This window comes from Thalassophryne amazonica, chromosome 10, assembly GCF_902500255.1.
Source record: "Thalassophryne amazonica chromosome 10, fThaAma1.1, whole genome shotgun sequence".
Taxonomy (NCBI): Eukaryota; Metazoa; Chordata; class Actinopteri; order Batrachoidiformes; family Batrachoididae; genus Thalassophryne; species Thalassophryne amazonica.
In genome coordinates this window covers 68,990,655-69,008,714 of record NC_047112.1, presented here as the reverse complement: position 1 = coordinate 69,008,714, position 18,060 = coordinate 68,990,655, and the positions used below count along the sequence as shown (strand labels likewise).

The 18,060-nt window shown below is 40.2% G+C and overlaps 1 protein-coding gene across 1 annotated transcript in view; it reads right to left on the bottom strand.

Moving 5' to 3' along the window:
* notch2 (notch receptor 2) overlaps nucleotides 1–18,060 on the bottom strand; it is a 153,227-nt gene that overhangs the window by 56,017 nt on the left and 79,150 nt on the right. The window contains exon 2 of the mRNA XM_034180208.1: nucleotides 9,759–9,840. Coding sequence (XP_034036099.1) covers nucleotides 9,759–9,840 — 82 coding nt within the window. The remainder of the gene's footprint in view (nucleotides 1–9,758; nucleotides 9,841–18,060) is intronic.

The window sequence follows — 18,060 nt, the reverse complement described above, 5'->3', positions numbered from 1 at the left end:
GCTTTAAGAAACACTATAAGAAATCAGGAAAAATAATTGTGGCAGTCAGTAACAGTTACTTTTTTAGACCAAGCAGAGGGAAAAAAATATGGAATCACTCAATTCTGAGGAAAAAATTATGGAATCATGAAAAACAAAAGAACACTCCGACACATCACTAGTATTTTTTGCACCACCTCTGGCTTTTATAACAGCTTGCAGTCTCTGAGGCATGGACTTAATGAGTGACAAACAGTACTCTTCATCAATCTGGCTCCAACTTTCTCTGATTGCTGTTGCCAGATCAGCTTTGCAGGTTGGAGCCTTGTCATGGACCACTTTCTTCAACTTCCACCAAAGATTTTCAATTGGATTAACATCCGGACTATTTGCAGGACATGACATTGACCCTTTGTGTCTTTTTGCAAGGAATGTTTTCACAGTTTTTGCTCTAAGGCAAGATGCATTATCATCTTGAAAAATGATTTCATCATCCCCAAACATCCTTTCAGTTGATGGGATAAGAAAAGTCTCCAAAATATCAATGTAAACTTGTGCATTTATTGATGATGTAATGACAGCCATCTCCCCAGTGCCTTTACTGACATGCAGCCCTATATCATCAATGACTGTGGAAATTTGCATGTTCTCTTCAGGCAGTCATCTTTATAAATCTCATTGGAACGGCACCAAACAAAAGTTCCAGCATCATCACCTGCCCAATGCAGATTCGAGATTCATCACTGAATATGACTTTCATCCAGTCATCCACAGTCCACAACTACTTTTCTTTAGCCCATTGTAACCTTGTTTTTTTCTGTTTAGGTGTTAATGATGGCTTTCGTTTAGCTTTTCTGTATGTAAATCCCATTTCCTTTAGGCGGTTTCTTACAGTTCGGTCACAGACGTTGACTCCAGTTTCCTCTCATTCGTTCCTCATTTCTTTTGTTGTGCATTTTCGATTTTTGAGACATACTGCTTTAAGTTTTCTGTCTTGACGCTTTGATGGCTTCCTTGGTCTACCAGTATGTTTGCCTTTAACAACCTTCCCATGTTGTTTGTATTTGGTCCAGAGTTTAGACACAGCTGACTGTGAACAACCAACATCTTTTGCAACATTGCGTGATGATTTACCCTCTTTTAAGAGTTTGATAATCCTCTCCTTTGTTTCAATTGACATCTCTCCCTTTCATCTCTCCCTACAACTACCCTTTCAATTCTTGAAAGGGTAGTTGTAAAACAGCTAACTGATCATCTGCAGAGGAATGGTCTATTTGAAGAGTTTCAGTCAGGTTTTAGAATTCATCATAGTACAGAAACAGCATTAGTGAAGGTTACAAATGATCTTCTTATGGCCTCGGACAGTGGACTCATCTCTGTGCTTGTTCTGTTAGACCTCAGTGCTGCTTTTGATACTGTTGACCATAAAATTTTATTACAGAGATTAGAGCATGCCATAGGTATTAAAGGCACTGCGCTGCGGTGGTTTGAATCATATTTGTCTAATAGATTACAATTTGTTCATGTAAATGGGGAATCTTCTTCACAGACTAAAGTTAATTATGGAGTTCCACAAGGTTCTGTGCTAGGACCAATTTTATTCACTTTATATATGCTTCCCTTAGGCAGTATTATTAGACGGTATTGCTTAAATTTTCATTGTTACGCAGATGATACCCAGCTTTATCTATCCATGAAGCCAGAGGACACACACCAATTAGCTAAACTGCAGGATTGTCTTACAGACATAAAGACATGGATGACCTCTAATTTCCTGCTTTTAAACTCAGATAAAACTGAAGTTATTGTACTTGGCCCCACAAATCTTAGAAACATGGTGTCTAACCAGATCCTTACTCTGGATGGCATTACCCTGACCTCTAGTAATACTGTGAGAAATCTTGGAGTCATTTTTGATCAGGATATGTCATTCAAAGCGCATATTAAACAAATATGTAGGACTGCTTTTTTGCATTTACGCAATATCTCTAAATCAGAAAGGTCTTGTCTCAGAGTGATGCTGAAAAACTAATTCATGCATTTATTTCCTCTAGGCTGGACTATTGTAATTCATTATTATCAGGTTGTCCTAAAAGTTCCCTAAAAAGTCTTCAGTTAATTCAAAATGCTGCAGCTAGAGTGCTGACGGGGACTAGAAGGAGAGAGCATATCTCACCCATATTGGCCTCTCTTCATTGGCTTCCTGTTAATTCTAGAATAGAATTTAAAATTCTTCTTCTTACTTATAAGGTTTTGAATAATCAGGTCCCATCTATCTTAGGGACCTCGTAGTACCATATCACCCCAATAGAGCGCTTCGCTCTCAGACTGCAGGCTTACTTGTAGTTCCTAGGGTTTGTAAGAGTAGAATGGGAGGCAGAGCCTTCGCTTTCAGGCTCCTCTCCTGTGGAACCAGCTCCCAATTCAGATCAGGGAGACAGACACCCTCTCTACTTTTAAGATTAGGCTTAAAACTTTCCTTTTTGCTAAAGCTTATAGTTAGGGCTGGATCAGGTGACCCTGAACCATCCCTTAGTTTATGCTGCTATAGACGTAGACTGCTGGGGGGTTCCCATGATGCACTGTTTCTTCTCTTTTTGCTCTGTATGCACCACTCTGCATTTAATCATTAGTGATCGATCTCTGCTCCCCTCCACAGCATGTCTTTTTCCTGGTTCTCTCCCTCAGCCCCAACCAGTCCCAGCAGAAGACTGCCCCTCCCTGAGCCTGGTTCTGCTGGAGGTTTCTTCCTGTTAAAAGGGAGTTTTTCCTTCCCACTGTAGCCAAGTGCTTGCTCACAGGGGGTCGTTTTGACCGTTGGGGTTTTACATCATTATTGTATGGCCTTGCCTTACAATATAAAGCGCCTTGGGGCAACTGTTTGTTGTGATTTGGCGCTATATAAAAAAAAATTGATTGATTGATTGATTGATCTCTCGTGTTGGAGCCATGATTCATGTCAGTCCACTTGGTGCAACAGCTCTCCAAGGTGTGATCACTCCTTTTTAGATGCAGACTAACAAGCAGATCTGATTTGATGCAGGTGTTAGTTTTGGGGATGAAAATTTACAGGGTGATTCCATAATTTATTCCTCAGAAATGAGTGAGTCCATATTTTTTTCCCTCTGCTTGGTCTAAAAAAGTAACCGTTACTGACTGCCACAATTTTGTTTCCTGATTTCTTATAGTGTTTCTTAAAGCCAGAAAGTTGCTATTTGAAATGACTTTAGTTTTGTGTCATGTCTGTGATCTGCTTTTTTTCTACAAAATTAAACAACTGAATGAACATCCTCCAAGGCCGGTGATTCCATAATTTTTGCCAGGGGTTGTAGTAGTAGTGCTGTGTGACTAAAAAGATTAATCCAGGTTTTGAGTATATTTCTTATTGTTACATGGGAAACAAGGTACCAGTAGATTCAGTTTATTCTCACAAATCCAACAAGATGAAGCATTCATGATATGCACACGCTTAAGGCTATGAAATTGGGCTATTAGTAAAAAAAAAAAGTAGAAAAGGGGGTGTTCACAATAATAGTAGCATCTGCTGTTGACGCTACAAACTCAAAACTATTATGTTCAAACTGCTTTTTTAGCAATCATGTGAATCACTAAACTAGTATTTAGTTGTATAACCACAGTTTTTCATGATTTCTTCACATCTGTGAGGCATTAATATTGTTGATTTGGAACCAAGATTTTGCTCGTTTACTAGTGTGCTTGGGGTCACTGTCTTGTTGAAACACCCATTTCAAGGGCATGTCCTCTTCAGCATAAGGCAACATGACCTCTTCAAGTATTTTGACATATCCAAACTGATCCATGATACCTGGTATGCGATATATAGGCCCAACACCATAGTCGGAGAAACATGCCCATATCATGATGCTTGCACCACCATGCTTCACTGTCTTCACTGTGAACTGTGGCTTGAATTCAGAGTTTGGGGGTCGTCTCACAAACTGTCTGCGGCCCTTGGACCCAAAAAGAACAATTTTACTCTCATCAGTCTGCAACATATTCCTCCATTTCTCTTTAGGCCAGTTGATGTGTTCTTTGGCAAACTGTAACCTCTTCTGCACGTCTTTTATTTAACAGAGGCACTTTGCGGGGGATTCTTGCAAATAAATTAGCTTCACACAGGCGTCTTCTAACTGTCACAGCACTTACAGGTAACTCCAGACTGTCTTTGATCATCCTGGAGCTGATCAATGGATGAGCCTTTGCCATTCTGGTTATTCTTCTATCCATTTTGATGGTTGTTTTCCGTTTTCTTCCACGCGTCTCTGGTTGTTCTGTCCATTTTAAGGCATTGGAGATCATTGTAGATGAACAGCCTATAATTTTTTACACCTGTGTATAAGTTTTCCCCTCTCCAATCAACTTTTTAATCAAACCACACTGTTCTTCTGAACAATGTCTTGAACGTCCCATTTTCCTCAGGCTTTCAAAGAGAAAAGCATGTTCAACAGGTGCTGGCTTCATCCTTACATAGGGGACACCTGATTCACACCTGTTTGTTCCACAAAGCTGACGAACTCACTGACTGAATGCCACACTACTATTATTGTGAACACCCCCTTTTCTACTTTTTTTTACTAATAGCCCAATTTCATAGCCTTAAGAGTGCGCATATCATGAATGCTTGGTCTTGCTGGTTTTGTGAGAATCTACTAAATCCACTGGTACCTTGTTTCCCATGTAACAGTGAGAAATATACTCAAAACCTGGATTAATCTTTTTAGTCACATAGCACTACTATTATTCTGAACACTACTGTATGTTCTTTGAGCAATGCTGTCTTACACAAACAGCTCCTCACCCAGCGACAGCCCAAAACGTGTTATAAGCACACACTGTTCTCACGCCCAAAGCCAATGGCTTGCAGTGTCACCGGTTTGACAACTTCTCATCATCAGGCCCTGCTATGCACCTACTAGTTCTTTCCCATCAAACTCTTTCACACGGAGTTGTTTCCAAGTCCCAAATTTCTAAGGAATCAGTAATTGTTATCAGAGAGACTGAACTGTGCGATCTTTTTGATGTCTAACAGGAGAATGGACTGTAAAGAGGGTGAATGAAAAGTAAGGTGTGGTTCTGCATCTTTTGCATTCTGAGAAACAAACAATTCTCTTGAGAATGTTGCAGAGGCAATATTTCAGGGAGGTGAGTAGGACTGTGTCAGATCGACAAATGGACAAAGCTGGTGGGTGTGCTGTGAAAAAGGAAACGTCTCCAAAGAAGGTCCATGGGGACATCGTGAGGACACTCGGAGAGGACACTCCGTCTTAAGCTACAGTTAAACGCTGGTCAGCCGAATTCAAAAGTGGCAGAACAAGTGTCGAAGATAGAGCAAGATCAGGAAGACCCAGAACTGCCACCTCAAAAAATATGATCCAGAAGTTCCATGATATGATGAATTATTGATTAGTTGGGTCACTGACATCACACACAACATAAGGCCCACTACAAGCCAGGTTAATTATTGACGCTAATATTATTGACGCTTAATTATTGGTTCCACATACTGCATTTGACAGATGGCGGCAACTGATAAAATCTGACTTATCATTCAGTGAAACATACTTGAATTTATCAGGTTAAATTGCTGTACAGTTGATAGGTATCACTTTGGTCAAACAGCTAGTGAGTTGTTGTGTCTGTCACTACCTGACAAATTAGCGTGGATCTGAATGCTAACTGTGAATACTGAAAAATAAACAAATCACTTACAACTGACATTGTCATGAAAATCTGCTGAGTGCACCTACCTGAAAAACCGATGAACTGGGAAAGAGATTAATGAACGTTTTTGTTTATTCATAAATGACAGCTGTGGCTGTGCCACAATATTGCAAAAAATGTCTCGTATGAGGAACCTGCAGGTGACAACTTTACTGACCAATCCAGTAGCACAAAGGACAACACATTTCACACACGTAAAACCAATGACATGAACACGGAATGAGTGCTGGAACCGTGACTAAAAATGAGTTGTAACATAACACTAAAAATATTAAATGTGGTTCAAGTATTCAACATGTTAACTTTTCTGTTCATGCTGAGAACCATGAAAAACAATAAATTATTTTTAATTAATCATGAAATATAATGGATATATTTTTATAATGTACATACTTTCATTAGCCAATGCATAAAATAATGTTTTCCACTGCAATATTTATATCTGTGAAACTGAAATTTTGCAATCAGCATGACCACATTCATAAGATAGCTTTTTAATCCCCAAGTGATCAAACTTGACCAATTAATCGATTATGAAAATAATTGTTCATAACACGCATAGTAATTTGAGATATAATGACAAACTGCTTATGGAGCATTTAGCAGAAAATTATGTCATTAAGCTGAGTGGAATTTGGCCAGTCCCCCGACAAATGAGTCTGCAGAAACCAAAACAGATCCCTGCTGAACGCCATATGATTGGTGATGTAAATCATACAGGCATGTTTGCATCTGTGTTTGGTGCAACTGAAAATTCATGTGGAGGGTCTCAAAGTATCTGGGGGAAGAAAAAAGAAGGACTCAACTGCCCGTCAGCTTCTCACAGTGGTATCACTTACTGACATCAGAACGCTGTAATTGAATTATACTGCTAACCTGTGTCTGACCCATCAACTGGTCCATGTGACATAAACTGGCCAGCTTAAAGCAAAAGGCCACAACGGCTGGTTACCCACAACCAGCTGCCTTTAATTTGTTGGGAATACCAACCAATGCATAATTAAGTTTTTAATACAATCAGACTTTTGATTAGTAAAACAGTGCAAATAGGATCAGGCGCGCCCATTAAAAGAATGTGCATACACGTGTGTGTGTCTGTGTCTGTAGCTGCTCATATCTGCCTGTAGTTTGGCACAAACAAGAAAAGGGGGGGGCTAGTTAATTATATTTTAATATGATTAACTAATACGATTAACATTAAAACTGTAAGCCTGCACCATGTCAGCTGACTCTTCTAAACTGAAATCTTACTTTCTCTCAGTTGACAGGCCGAATGTTGGTATCTTAAAAAAAACTTCAATATCATCATTTAATACAGAACAATTACTGACTGACTAAATGCTAAGTAATGAATATATTTCCAAAGGCATCAACACTTTTAAACATTTTTCATTTTAAAATGATTTTAAAATGAAAATTTGGGGTATTTTTTTAATTGTCATTTCACTTTTTATTTTTCTTTTGCCAATTCCTCTTCAGCTTCTTTCCATCTTTTCAATACATCACACACAGGTCATCAGTTTTGATCCTTTAAAAAAAAGGACTGAGACCACTTGGCTCACACACACACACACACACACACACACACACAAAATGTGACCTTCAGTTAGGGCCCCTTCACACATAGTGTGAATTTGCACAGAAAGTGCGCATGAAGCAGGAATTGTGTGCAAAACATGTAAAACTAGAAGCACTCAGAGAGTGCAAACCTCCGCCAAGGCCATGGGGTCACTGACGTCATAACATCTACACGCCGTGGAATCATTGAACCTAAAAACGTCTAACAATGGTGTTTGCTCAGTAGTAAAAAAAAGTTTCATCTGCTGTGACTGGATAGCATGTATCCTTAGCGCTTGGCATCACAGTTTATTGCAACTTGCACCTTTCCCAGAAGCTACTGTCATCTGAGCACTGATATTGATATTGCATGTGCTTATAGACAAAAACAAATAAGAGACAAAATTCAATTTATTATTCAACTAAACTACAAATATATGAATTTTTTAACATTTATGAAACACTTCTCTAAACAAGGCCATAGGGTCACTGATCCTAAAGAGATTCCCTCCTTGGCACAGTGATCTATTTCTTTTTGTCTCTTTCTCTAAAATTGTATATAATAATCATTAGATTATTAATATATAAACAAAAATAAATTTAAGAAATATTACAATTTGAAAACAAATGCACCCAAACGTGATGACAGCTGCAACTGCTTAATGCTAACTTTTAACATTGAAAATGGCATAGACATGCTAACGCGTTAGCATCGGGATCCGGATCGTGATCCGGATCACCACTAAAATTTAATCACTTGTTCCTCTTGTCATTTCCAACCACTCCACAAAATTTCATCAAAATCCGTTCAAAACTTTTTGCGTTATCCTGCTGACAAACAGACAAACGCGACTGAAAACATAATGTCCTTGGCGGAGGTAATAATCATAGCTGCCCACAACGCCTCATACACCTGCTGCTACAACTATTTGCGCACACCGGCCAAATTCCAGCTGACACAAACAAACATCCAACACCGCTCGCTTGGCACTTAGAAAATGTGTGTGGCCATCCATGCTATCATCACGAAAACCGTCAACAGACGGTCACTGTCGAGGTGGATGTAAAATTTGTCTAAGTGCCCCATGACTGTGAAATTGCCGAGTGTACATGTGGCGTGCCAGAGTGTCAGCTCCCCCCACAACGCCACAACACATCTGTGCGTGTGGTGTGTGGTCCCCCCACCCCTGCAGGCGAGGCATCTCTCATCTGATCACAGAGTGACATCTTGGTCTGTGCGCTGACAGGACAGGGGGCGTGGCTGGCTGGCAACAGCTGTTGAGACATTTCTGGTTCTGGACATCACAGCTGCAGCACACGTCCCATGTTTTGATGGACACGCACGTGTGTGCTTGTGTGGAAATACATAAAAACATACAACCCCAATTCCAATGAAGTTGGGACGTTGTGTGAAATGTAAATAAAAACAGAATACAATGATTTGCAAATCCTCTTCAATCTATATTCAATTGAATACACCACAAAGACAAGATATTTAATGTTCAAACTGATAAACTTTACTGTTCTTGTGCAAATATTTGCTCATTTTGAAATGGTTGCCTGCAACACAATTCAAAAAAAGCTGGGGCAGTGGTATGTTTTACCACTGTGTTACACTATGTGTGAAGGGGCCCTTAACAACAGAGGGAATTCAAACTATGATGAAGATGTGTTCTTTCTAATTTTTACAAATGCAGTGCAGTGTTGAAAATTCCAAAAAGCTGTGGAAACAGACACACGATGTGATTCACATCACACGTCATGTAACCTGATACGACCGTGAACCAGTTACGGTGTGTTTTTATTGGGAGTTTGTTCTGAGAGTGACAGCACAATTATAAACACGGCTCAGCCTTAATTACAAACTTGACAGAGCTGTCAGAAAGGGGAAGACGCACATCACAGAGGCCAATTAAATATGTTTCCTTCAAAGCCTGATATAGCATGAGAAACCTACCTCGCAGGGCCCTTAAGAGTTGCCATGCATCACAGCACAGGCAAAAGAAATGTATTTGAACAGATTGTCTATGGATTCAATTACAAGCTTCATATTTTGTTTTCTCATCAGCTGCAATAAACGGGCGTTTCTCATGTAATAAAAAAAATTCTCATCCAACCCTGGAAATAGGAACTTCAAATGAGTGGACGACACAAAATACTGGAAATACCGAAGAGAACTGTACTTAAACCTCCAAAATGTCTTAAAAAACATGGAGGTTGAAATGTGTGTATTGGTAATGCGCCCAGTACTTTTGTACTTTATCAAACACAGCAGCCTTTTTTATTCACCCTTTGGTGTCTGAACAAAACCTCATGTCCTGAGCACATAAAAAACATTGAACTGGCTTTATAGTCACGGTTTCCCTGGTGGGGTTTTCCCATTGCTGTTTCCATGTTCTTTATAGAGTATCTGCATTGACTGGACAAGATACGTAAACAAGAAAACCTATGAACAAATTCCAAACACTCAGCAGTCTTACCTGCAGTATCCAGTGCCATTGCTGAAAGTCAGACATGTAGCATTGTTCACGCACGGCTTCACATCATCCACACACTGCAAAGCTGTGAAGAGAGCAGTCAGCAAGTCAAAAAATATATAACAGCCAGTCAAGATATATGGTATCAACAGTGCACTTATTTATGTCAGCGATATTGCATCCAAGCTAACACATAAAAATGTAAAAAATGCTTAACGGCACCATAATTTAATGTATGAAATAAAGGTTTTCATTTGGGAAAGAGTAGTCATTTTTTACTACTAACTTTGACTAACAGATGCCTTATGAAAATGTACAAATTTACATGTCAGGGAAATACAAACGTCACGTATCTGGAGATTAATCTGTTGTAAAAACTGTGGTTTGGCGCACAGTTTATGTCACAGCCTGTTGTTTTCACAAGAATACTGTATATGTGTCACAGTGGCAACAATAAAAATAATTTTGATCACATGCATCACAAGAAGCCCCCACCCATCCCAAACACACACACACACACACACACACACACACACACACACACACACACACACACACACACACACACACACACACACCTTACAGTTTAACCCTGCATAGACTTAAGGCTATAAATGTGTCAAAATACTTCAAACAATGCAAAACTAAAAAGTGAATTTATCAGATAGGGGAACACACACTACAAAAGAATACGTGTAAAAGTGATTTCTACAGCAAAAAGTGCTCAGAGTGTTTTTCTACTTTCGCAATCACACTAGTGATTGACTGATATGAGTTTCTTGATGGCCGATGCCAGTATTTAGAGAGCAGGTCAGCCAAAGGTCAATATATAATGCTGATATCTTTTTTAACCAAAGCAGGATTCAATAAAAGATGGCGGCAAATGTAATTAGTAAGTCCCTTTGGCTTCTCCCTCGTTTCACTCTCAGTCACCACAGCAGATCTGAAGTGGAGCTGCATGTTGATTTTGGCACATGTTTTTACACTGGATGCCCTTCCTGATGCAACTCCACATCACATGGAGAATGGGCAGGGTGTGTGTGAGTGAGTGTGTGTGCATGTATATACATACATACATACACACACACACACACACACACACACACATATATACATATATATATATACGAGGTCTGTTAGAAAAGTATCCGACCTTTTTATTTTTTGCAAAAACCATATGGATTTGAATCACGTGTGATTGCATCAGCCAAGCTTGAACCTTCGTGCGCATGCGTGAGTTTTTTCACGCCTGTCTGTTGCGTCATTCGCCTGTGAGCACGCTTTCTGTGAGCAGTGGTCCACCCCTCTTGTCGGATTTTTATTGCAAATAAATGTCTGAACGATTTGTAGCTTTGCTGCATCAAATTTTTCCAGAAACTGTGAGAGACCTCCAGGTGGACACCATTCGGAAAATTCATATGGCTTTCAGCGGCGATTTTATGGGGATTACACAGATTAAGGAGTGCTCCAGCCGGTTTAAAGACCGCCCACAGGGGAAACGTGTGTCCTGACGGAATTCCTCCGCATGTCTGTCTCAATGTGCCGAAAAAGTGCTGATGTCCATGTCTTCTGCAATTTCTGTGCTAGTCAGACGGCGTCCCGGATCAACACAGCGTCCAGTTTAGAAATGAACGGCACATTCCACTGTTACAGGAGTTTTTGTCATGGAAAGAGGGACGGAGGAATTCCGTGTGTCACAGCGGAGCCGCATGGCGCAAAGCTACACTGTGATGAAGCCTCACAGGACATGTTGGGGCATGTCCAGCTCATGCACAATTTCTCGGATAGTCACACGACTGAAAAGCCACCGAAAACCGTCTGAGCCATCTGAAAGCTGTCCTGTGAGACCAACACGGAGGTGGTTTTGTGCCGCGCCATGAGCGGCACGGTGGTGCATACCTCTGCTCCTCTTTCCATGAAAAAAACTCCTGTAACAGTGGAATGTGCCGAAAAAGTGCTGATGTCCACGCCTTCTGCCTTTTTTTGTGGAAGTCAGACGACGTCCCGGATCAACAAAGCCTTCACGTTGGAAATGATCTGGTTGTTTCAGCAGGGTGTCAGCCTGTCGATCGGCGCTCGGAGTGCGCCGCGCTCTCAGACGCTGTGGGCGGTCCTTAAACCGGCTGGAGGACTCCTTAATCTGTGTAATCCCCATAAAATTGTCGCTGAAAGCTATATGAATTTTCCGAATGGTGTCCACCTGGAGGTCTCTCACAGTCTGGAAAAATTTGATGCAGCAAAGCTCCAAATCATTCAGACATTTATTCGCAATAAAAATCCGACGAGGGGGTGGACCACTGCTCACACAAAGCCTGCTCACAGGCGAATGACGCAACCGACAGGCGTGAAAAAAACTCACGCATGCGCACGAAGGTTCAAGCTTGGCTGATGCAATCACACGTGATTCAAATCCATATGGTTTTTGCTAAAAATAAAAAGGTCCGATACTTTTCTAACAGACCTCATATATGTGTGTGTGTGTGTGTGTGTGTGTGTGTGTGTGTGTGTGTGTGTGTGTGTGTGTGTGTGTGTGTGTGTGTGTAAACATGCTCCATTACATACATTTAGGATAATGTGGCAGAATAATCCTCGGTTTTGCACTGAACATAGAAGCCTTTTAAAGAAAGGGACCGTTCTTTTAAAAACCAAGGCACAAAAAATGAAAACAGGCTGACTGGATAACTTTTTGTCAACTCTGCAACAAATGCACCTTCTTAGCTAAATCTGAATTTTATTTATCTAAAATCACAGAAAATTTAAAAAGATTAATTTAAAATTAAAAAAAAAAAAAAAATTTTTGGAAGGTTGTGAGATATGCTTCTGGTGCTACATCTCCTAGTGAGCTGCCGAACTTTGTGGTCAAAGATTCCACAAATCTGACTGATTAATGTGCTATGTTAAATTATTTTAATAAGCATTTCATTAAATCAGGGCATTTGTTTGACTGCCTCAACAGTGATCTTAAAAAAATAGTGAAGTGTAAGATGTCTTTCTGCCGACTGTCCATTTCAGTTTAAACCTGACGCTAAAGATGTTGGATTCCAAAAAATCAGCTGGTCCTGATGGTTTGGATACATTTTTTTTAAAGTTGGCTGTAGATCTGATTGCTGAGCAACTTGTATTTTTAATGTGGAAATAAGCAGAAACAAAATCCCTAAAGTTTGGAAATCTGTTTTTTTTTTTGTCGTCTCACTGCTAAAAGAAAAGGAGGCAAACCTTCAAATATGAATAATTAGAGACCTATATTTCAAAATTAGGCATTTTGGCAAAAGTATTTGAGAAATTGGTCTGTGAAAACTAAAACATTTTTTTTTTTAGAGTCAAACAATACTTTATAGTCCGTTTTAGGAAACAACGTCACACTGTTACTGCTATTCTACACATTTTAAATGATGTGTTTGAGGCACTGGATTCTACAAAGTTTTGTTTCTTGGTCTTTCAAAAGGCATTTGACATCGTGGATCACAGTCTCTTGTTACATTCTAAAAAAGGAATTGCTGTCTCAACGAGAAAAATAAATCTAACAATTTGCATAGATTTTTTAAAGTTATTTCACCTTAGTTATTTCAACATTCAACTGAGTTAATACCACAAGACTTCTCTAGTTAAGTTGAAATAACTTTAAAAAAATCTATGCAAATTGTACATCACTTTTTCTGGGTGAGACAGCGGTTCATTTTTTAGAGTGCAGAAACTCTTTACAAACATGGTGACTCTACACATATTGTCTCAGTTTGCAGATTACTTGGCAAGTAGGATGCAGTGTGTTCAGATGGCTGGCATTAGTTCCATTTTCCTTGAGGTCACAAAAGGTGTTCCTCAAGGTTCAGTTTTAGTACCTATTTTATTCACAATTTTTATTACTGATCTGTGTGCAAACCTATCAAATGCCTTCAATCATCTTTATGCAGATGACACTGTAATTTACTACTGTTCAAACTCAAACACAGGCATTTCAATTAGGGATGGGGCTGATCTGATCCAGTATTGGTATCGGGTTGTGATACCAACGTAATTCATGGATCTGAATTTTCAGATACAACCACAGGGTTTTTTGATATAGGAAAACTCTGTGAAACGTCTGTGAACCACAAGTGCTGCCTTTGCTTCTCTTTGCTGGAGGCGTATCTCTCACTGAGACGGGGAGTGAGTGCTGTGAGACGCCTCCATTCAGGAGGTCCTTTCCGTGGTTAGCAGCCGGCTAACTTGCCGGAGCGCACACACAGACACGCACACACACACACACACACACACACACACACACACACACACACACACACACACACACACACACACACACACACACACACACACCCCTCTACGTGAAGAATGGGCAGAGGTGACCTTCAAAAGGAACATTTCGCTCTGGAAACAAGCACACTAACAGCTTGGCCACCACCCCTGTCTGCTATTCACTGAACAGGTAAAAATGTCATGGGAAGTGTCTGGTAGCATGAAGAGATCCCTACACAGTAGGGCTGCCAAGATTAGTTGACTAGTCATGATTACGTTGACTATCAAAATCGTCGGCGACTAATTTATTAATCTACGTCATTGTTTATTTTTTAAGCTTTGTTTTCCTCTCAAAGCTGCTGCTGTACTTTTCGCTGCATTTCTGTCCATGACGCACATGCGCAGTCATGGTAATACGGGTCAGCCATAATGTCACCAGAAAAGTTATGCCCAAAACAATATAATGGCTAGCAAGTAAATGGAGCTCAAAAGTTTGGGAACATTTTAACCAAATAAAAGAGAGAAAAGTGCAATGCAAAATCTGCAAGGCAAGGCAGTTGTACTGCCTTCCACGGAAGTACAATGGCGATGCAGGAACATCTGAGAAGGAAACACGTTGTGACTGATTCTGACGAAGAGAGACAGTCGTCTCAGTAAGTCTAGTTAGCCACTAACACTTTAACACTCTCTCTCTCTCTTCTCCCCCCCCTCCTTTATTGGCTGAATGTATTAAAACAATATTGCCAACAATAATACATAGCAAAGTAAATCATGAAATAAATGATGTAATAACAACATTCAACGACAAATAACAGCCGCATGCTGGTGCGATAGGCCGCAGTTCACAGTTTACAACAGTGGCTTCAGAGCAGCCATTGTTTTTGAGAGTATTTATTGGGAAAATGATCATTTCTCTATGTTGATTGCAGACTGCAACGGGTCTGCTTGAAGCAATGAAGCAGCGCTTCGACCTGCTGTTTGCTGGTTCTCTGCTTCGCTGGTTTTCAGAAGCGGCAAGTCCGCAATGTCTTCATGAATCCCTCTCAAAGCCATTTAAACATGTCAATCATGAGTCGCTCTGTGTGGATTAAAGTCATGAACTGGGACTCTTGTCTTGTTGCGGGCAAGAAACAAGAATCGTCCAATGTTCCACACCAGAGTTTTACGCGATGGTTCTCTGGCGTGACCACCTGCCGGTGCGGAAACAGATGTCGTCCATCAAGTAAAGGAAATAATAATAATAATGATAATAATATCCTGTGTTTTGTGGGACTAGGAGTGCAGCTCCAAAGAGCCACACAGATTTCGGTCTGAATTAATAACTTCAGAGTGAATCACCATTTTAAATCAAATGACATCTCTTTCCAAATGTTATAATACAAAGTACAAGCGACCAAAACCGGGGTTTGTCCCCCCAAAATGAGATGCCCTCCCGCTTTTATGAATTACATCCTGACGTGCAGCGCAGTCGGCTGTAAGAGCTCAGTTCAGAGTCTATGGACTCAAAAGAAGCAACTCATTATGGAAAATGTTCCTTTGCAATATCTAGGTTTGTCAAGATTAGTGATGTAGGACATTGGATATTTTCAAACCCATTTTGGCCGATACCGATACTGTTTCTTTTTTCCCCCTTAATTGAAAAGCTACAGATTTTTTTTAAATTATTATTTCATTTCATTTAAAAGCATCAAGTTGAATGGGAAACCGTGCCCAAACTTTACTGGTATATGTGTATATATATATATATATATATATATATATATATATATATATATATATATATACACACACATATATATATATACACATATATATACATACACATCGATGACGCAATGTGTTGCCAATGCCTGTTGTAATCGATTTTTATCGATTTTATCGATTCGTTGTTGCAGCCCTAATATATATATATATATATATATATATATATATATATATATATACACACGAGGTCTGTCAGAAAAATAACGGACCTTTTTATTTTTTTTAAAAACCATATGGATTTGAATCACGAGTGATTGCATCAGCCAAGCTTGAACCTTCATGCGCATGCGTGAGTTTTTTCACGCCTGTCGGTTGCGTCATTCGCCTGTGAGCAGGCTTTGTGTGAGCAGTGGTCCACCCCTCTTGTCGGATTTTTATTGCGAATAAATGTCTGAACTATTTGGAGCTTTGCTGCATCAATTTTTTCCAGAAACTGTGAGAGACCTCCAGGTGGACACCTTTCGGAAAATTCTGTTGGCTTTCAGGGACGATTTTATGGGGATTACACAGATTAAGGAGTGCTCCAGCCGGTTTTCAGTCGTGTGACTAACCGAGAAATTGTGGATGAGCCTGGACATACCAGAACATGTCCTGTGAGGCTTCATCACGGCGTTGCTCCACCGCGACGCGCGGAATTCCTCCGCTCCTCTTTCCATGACAAAAACTCCTGTAACAGTGGAATGTGCAGTTAATTTCCAAACTGGACGTTGTGTTTTATCCGGGACGTCCTCTGACTAGCACAGGAATTGCGGAAGACGTGGACATCAGCACTTTTTCGGCACATTGAGACAGACGTGCGGAGGAATTCCGCGCGTCGCAGTGGAGCCGCATGGCGCAAAGCAACGCCGTGATGAAGCTTCACAGGACATGCTCTGTAAATCCGACGAGAGGGGTGGACCACTGCTCACACAAAGCCTGCTCACAGGCGAATGACGCAACCGACAGGCCTGAAAAAAATTCACGCATGCGCACGAAGGTTCAAGCTTGGCTGATGTAATCACGTGATTCAAATCCATATGGTTTTTGAAAAAAATAAAAAGGTCCGATACTTTTCTGACAGACCTCGTATATATATATATATATATATATATATATAGATATAGATATAGATAGATAGATAGATAGATAGATAGATAGATAGATAGATAGATAGATAGATAGATAGATAGATAGCTAGAAAGACAGACAGACAGATAGATACATACATACATACATAGATAGACAGATACATAAATGACAGGTTCTCTCCTCCACAGTGAGATAGAGAAGAAACAAAAACATGTCTGAATGTCAAGTTGAATTTTGAGTCTTACAAAGTTTTTTACATTTTAACTATTGACACCCAGTCTGGAGTCATGCACTGGTCACAGGGTAGATGATAGAGAAACAAACAGAATTCAGCCTGAACAGATATAACAAAGCCCAACTATCTCCATGTCAATGAGAGACTGATGGCCAGACATATCAGCTCTTCTATACACAGCCAGGGACACGAGGCTGGAGTCGACTTCACGCACACCATACTGGCACAACATGGCCAACACAAGCGTGTTGTTCTTTATCTGTCAACATGATAAATGAAGTTAGGGGCAGACATCAAAATACACGAGACAAAATGATCAGATGACTGAACAGGGTGGTGAATCTGTCACGTACATTCAAAAAACAAACAGTTCTTTGTGTAAGATTCCACAGTGGCAGGGTACACGAAGTGGCCACAATTAAACTAAATTCCACAGCCAGTCAGCTGAAGTGACAACACAGACTCACTAAAGCCCTTTTTACGCTTCTACAACTTCATAACTTCGTGGCCACACAATCATGTCGACGTGGGCATGACCCTTTCAAAGTTCTCCGTCGCGCTGCTGGGTGTCACAATGCAATTTACCACCAGAACAGTAAGGGGGCGTGGCACGAAGAACACGATGTACAAGACCGGGACTTTTCTTGCTGCCTGCGTCACCACTGCTGCTAGTCATTTTTCTTCTTCTGGACCCTTGCATGCCTCAACGACCTCCAATTCTTTATACAATCCTCGACCTTCAAACCAACTATGTGCTGTTTCCCTCCATTAATTCCTGGTCATTTGAGCATCTTTGTAGTTTTTGATGCAGTGTTATAAAGGTGGTTATATCTGCAGACTTCCTCTGTGAAATTTCCTATTTGATCCATGACTGAAATGCAATTGCTGGGCACATTACAAACAATTTGAAATATGACAGGAGACTCAATAAAAAATTGGGCTTGACAGATTATTTTCTTTCTCATAACATAATATGTAGAATTTGTGCCTCATCTCTTTCCACAA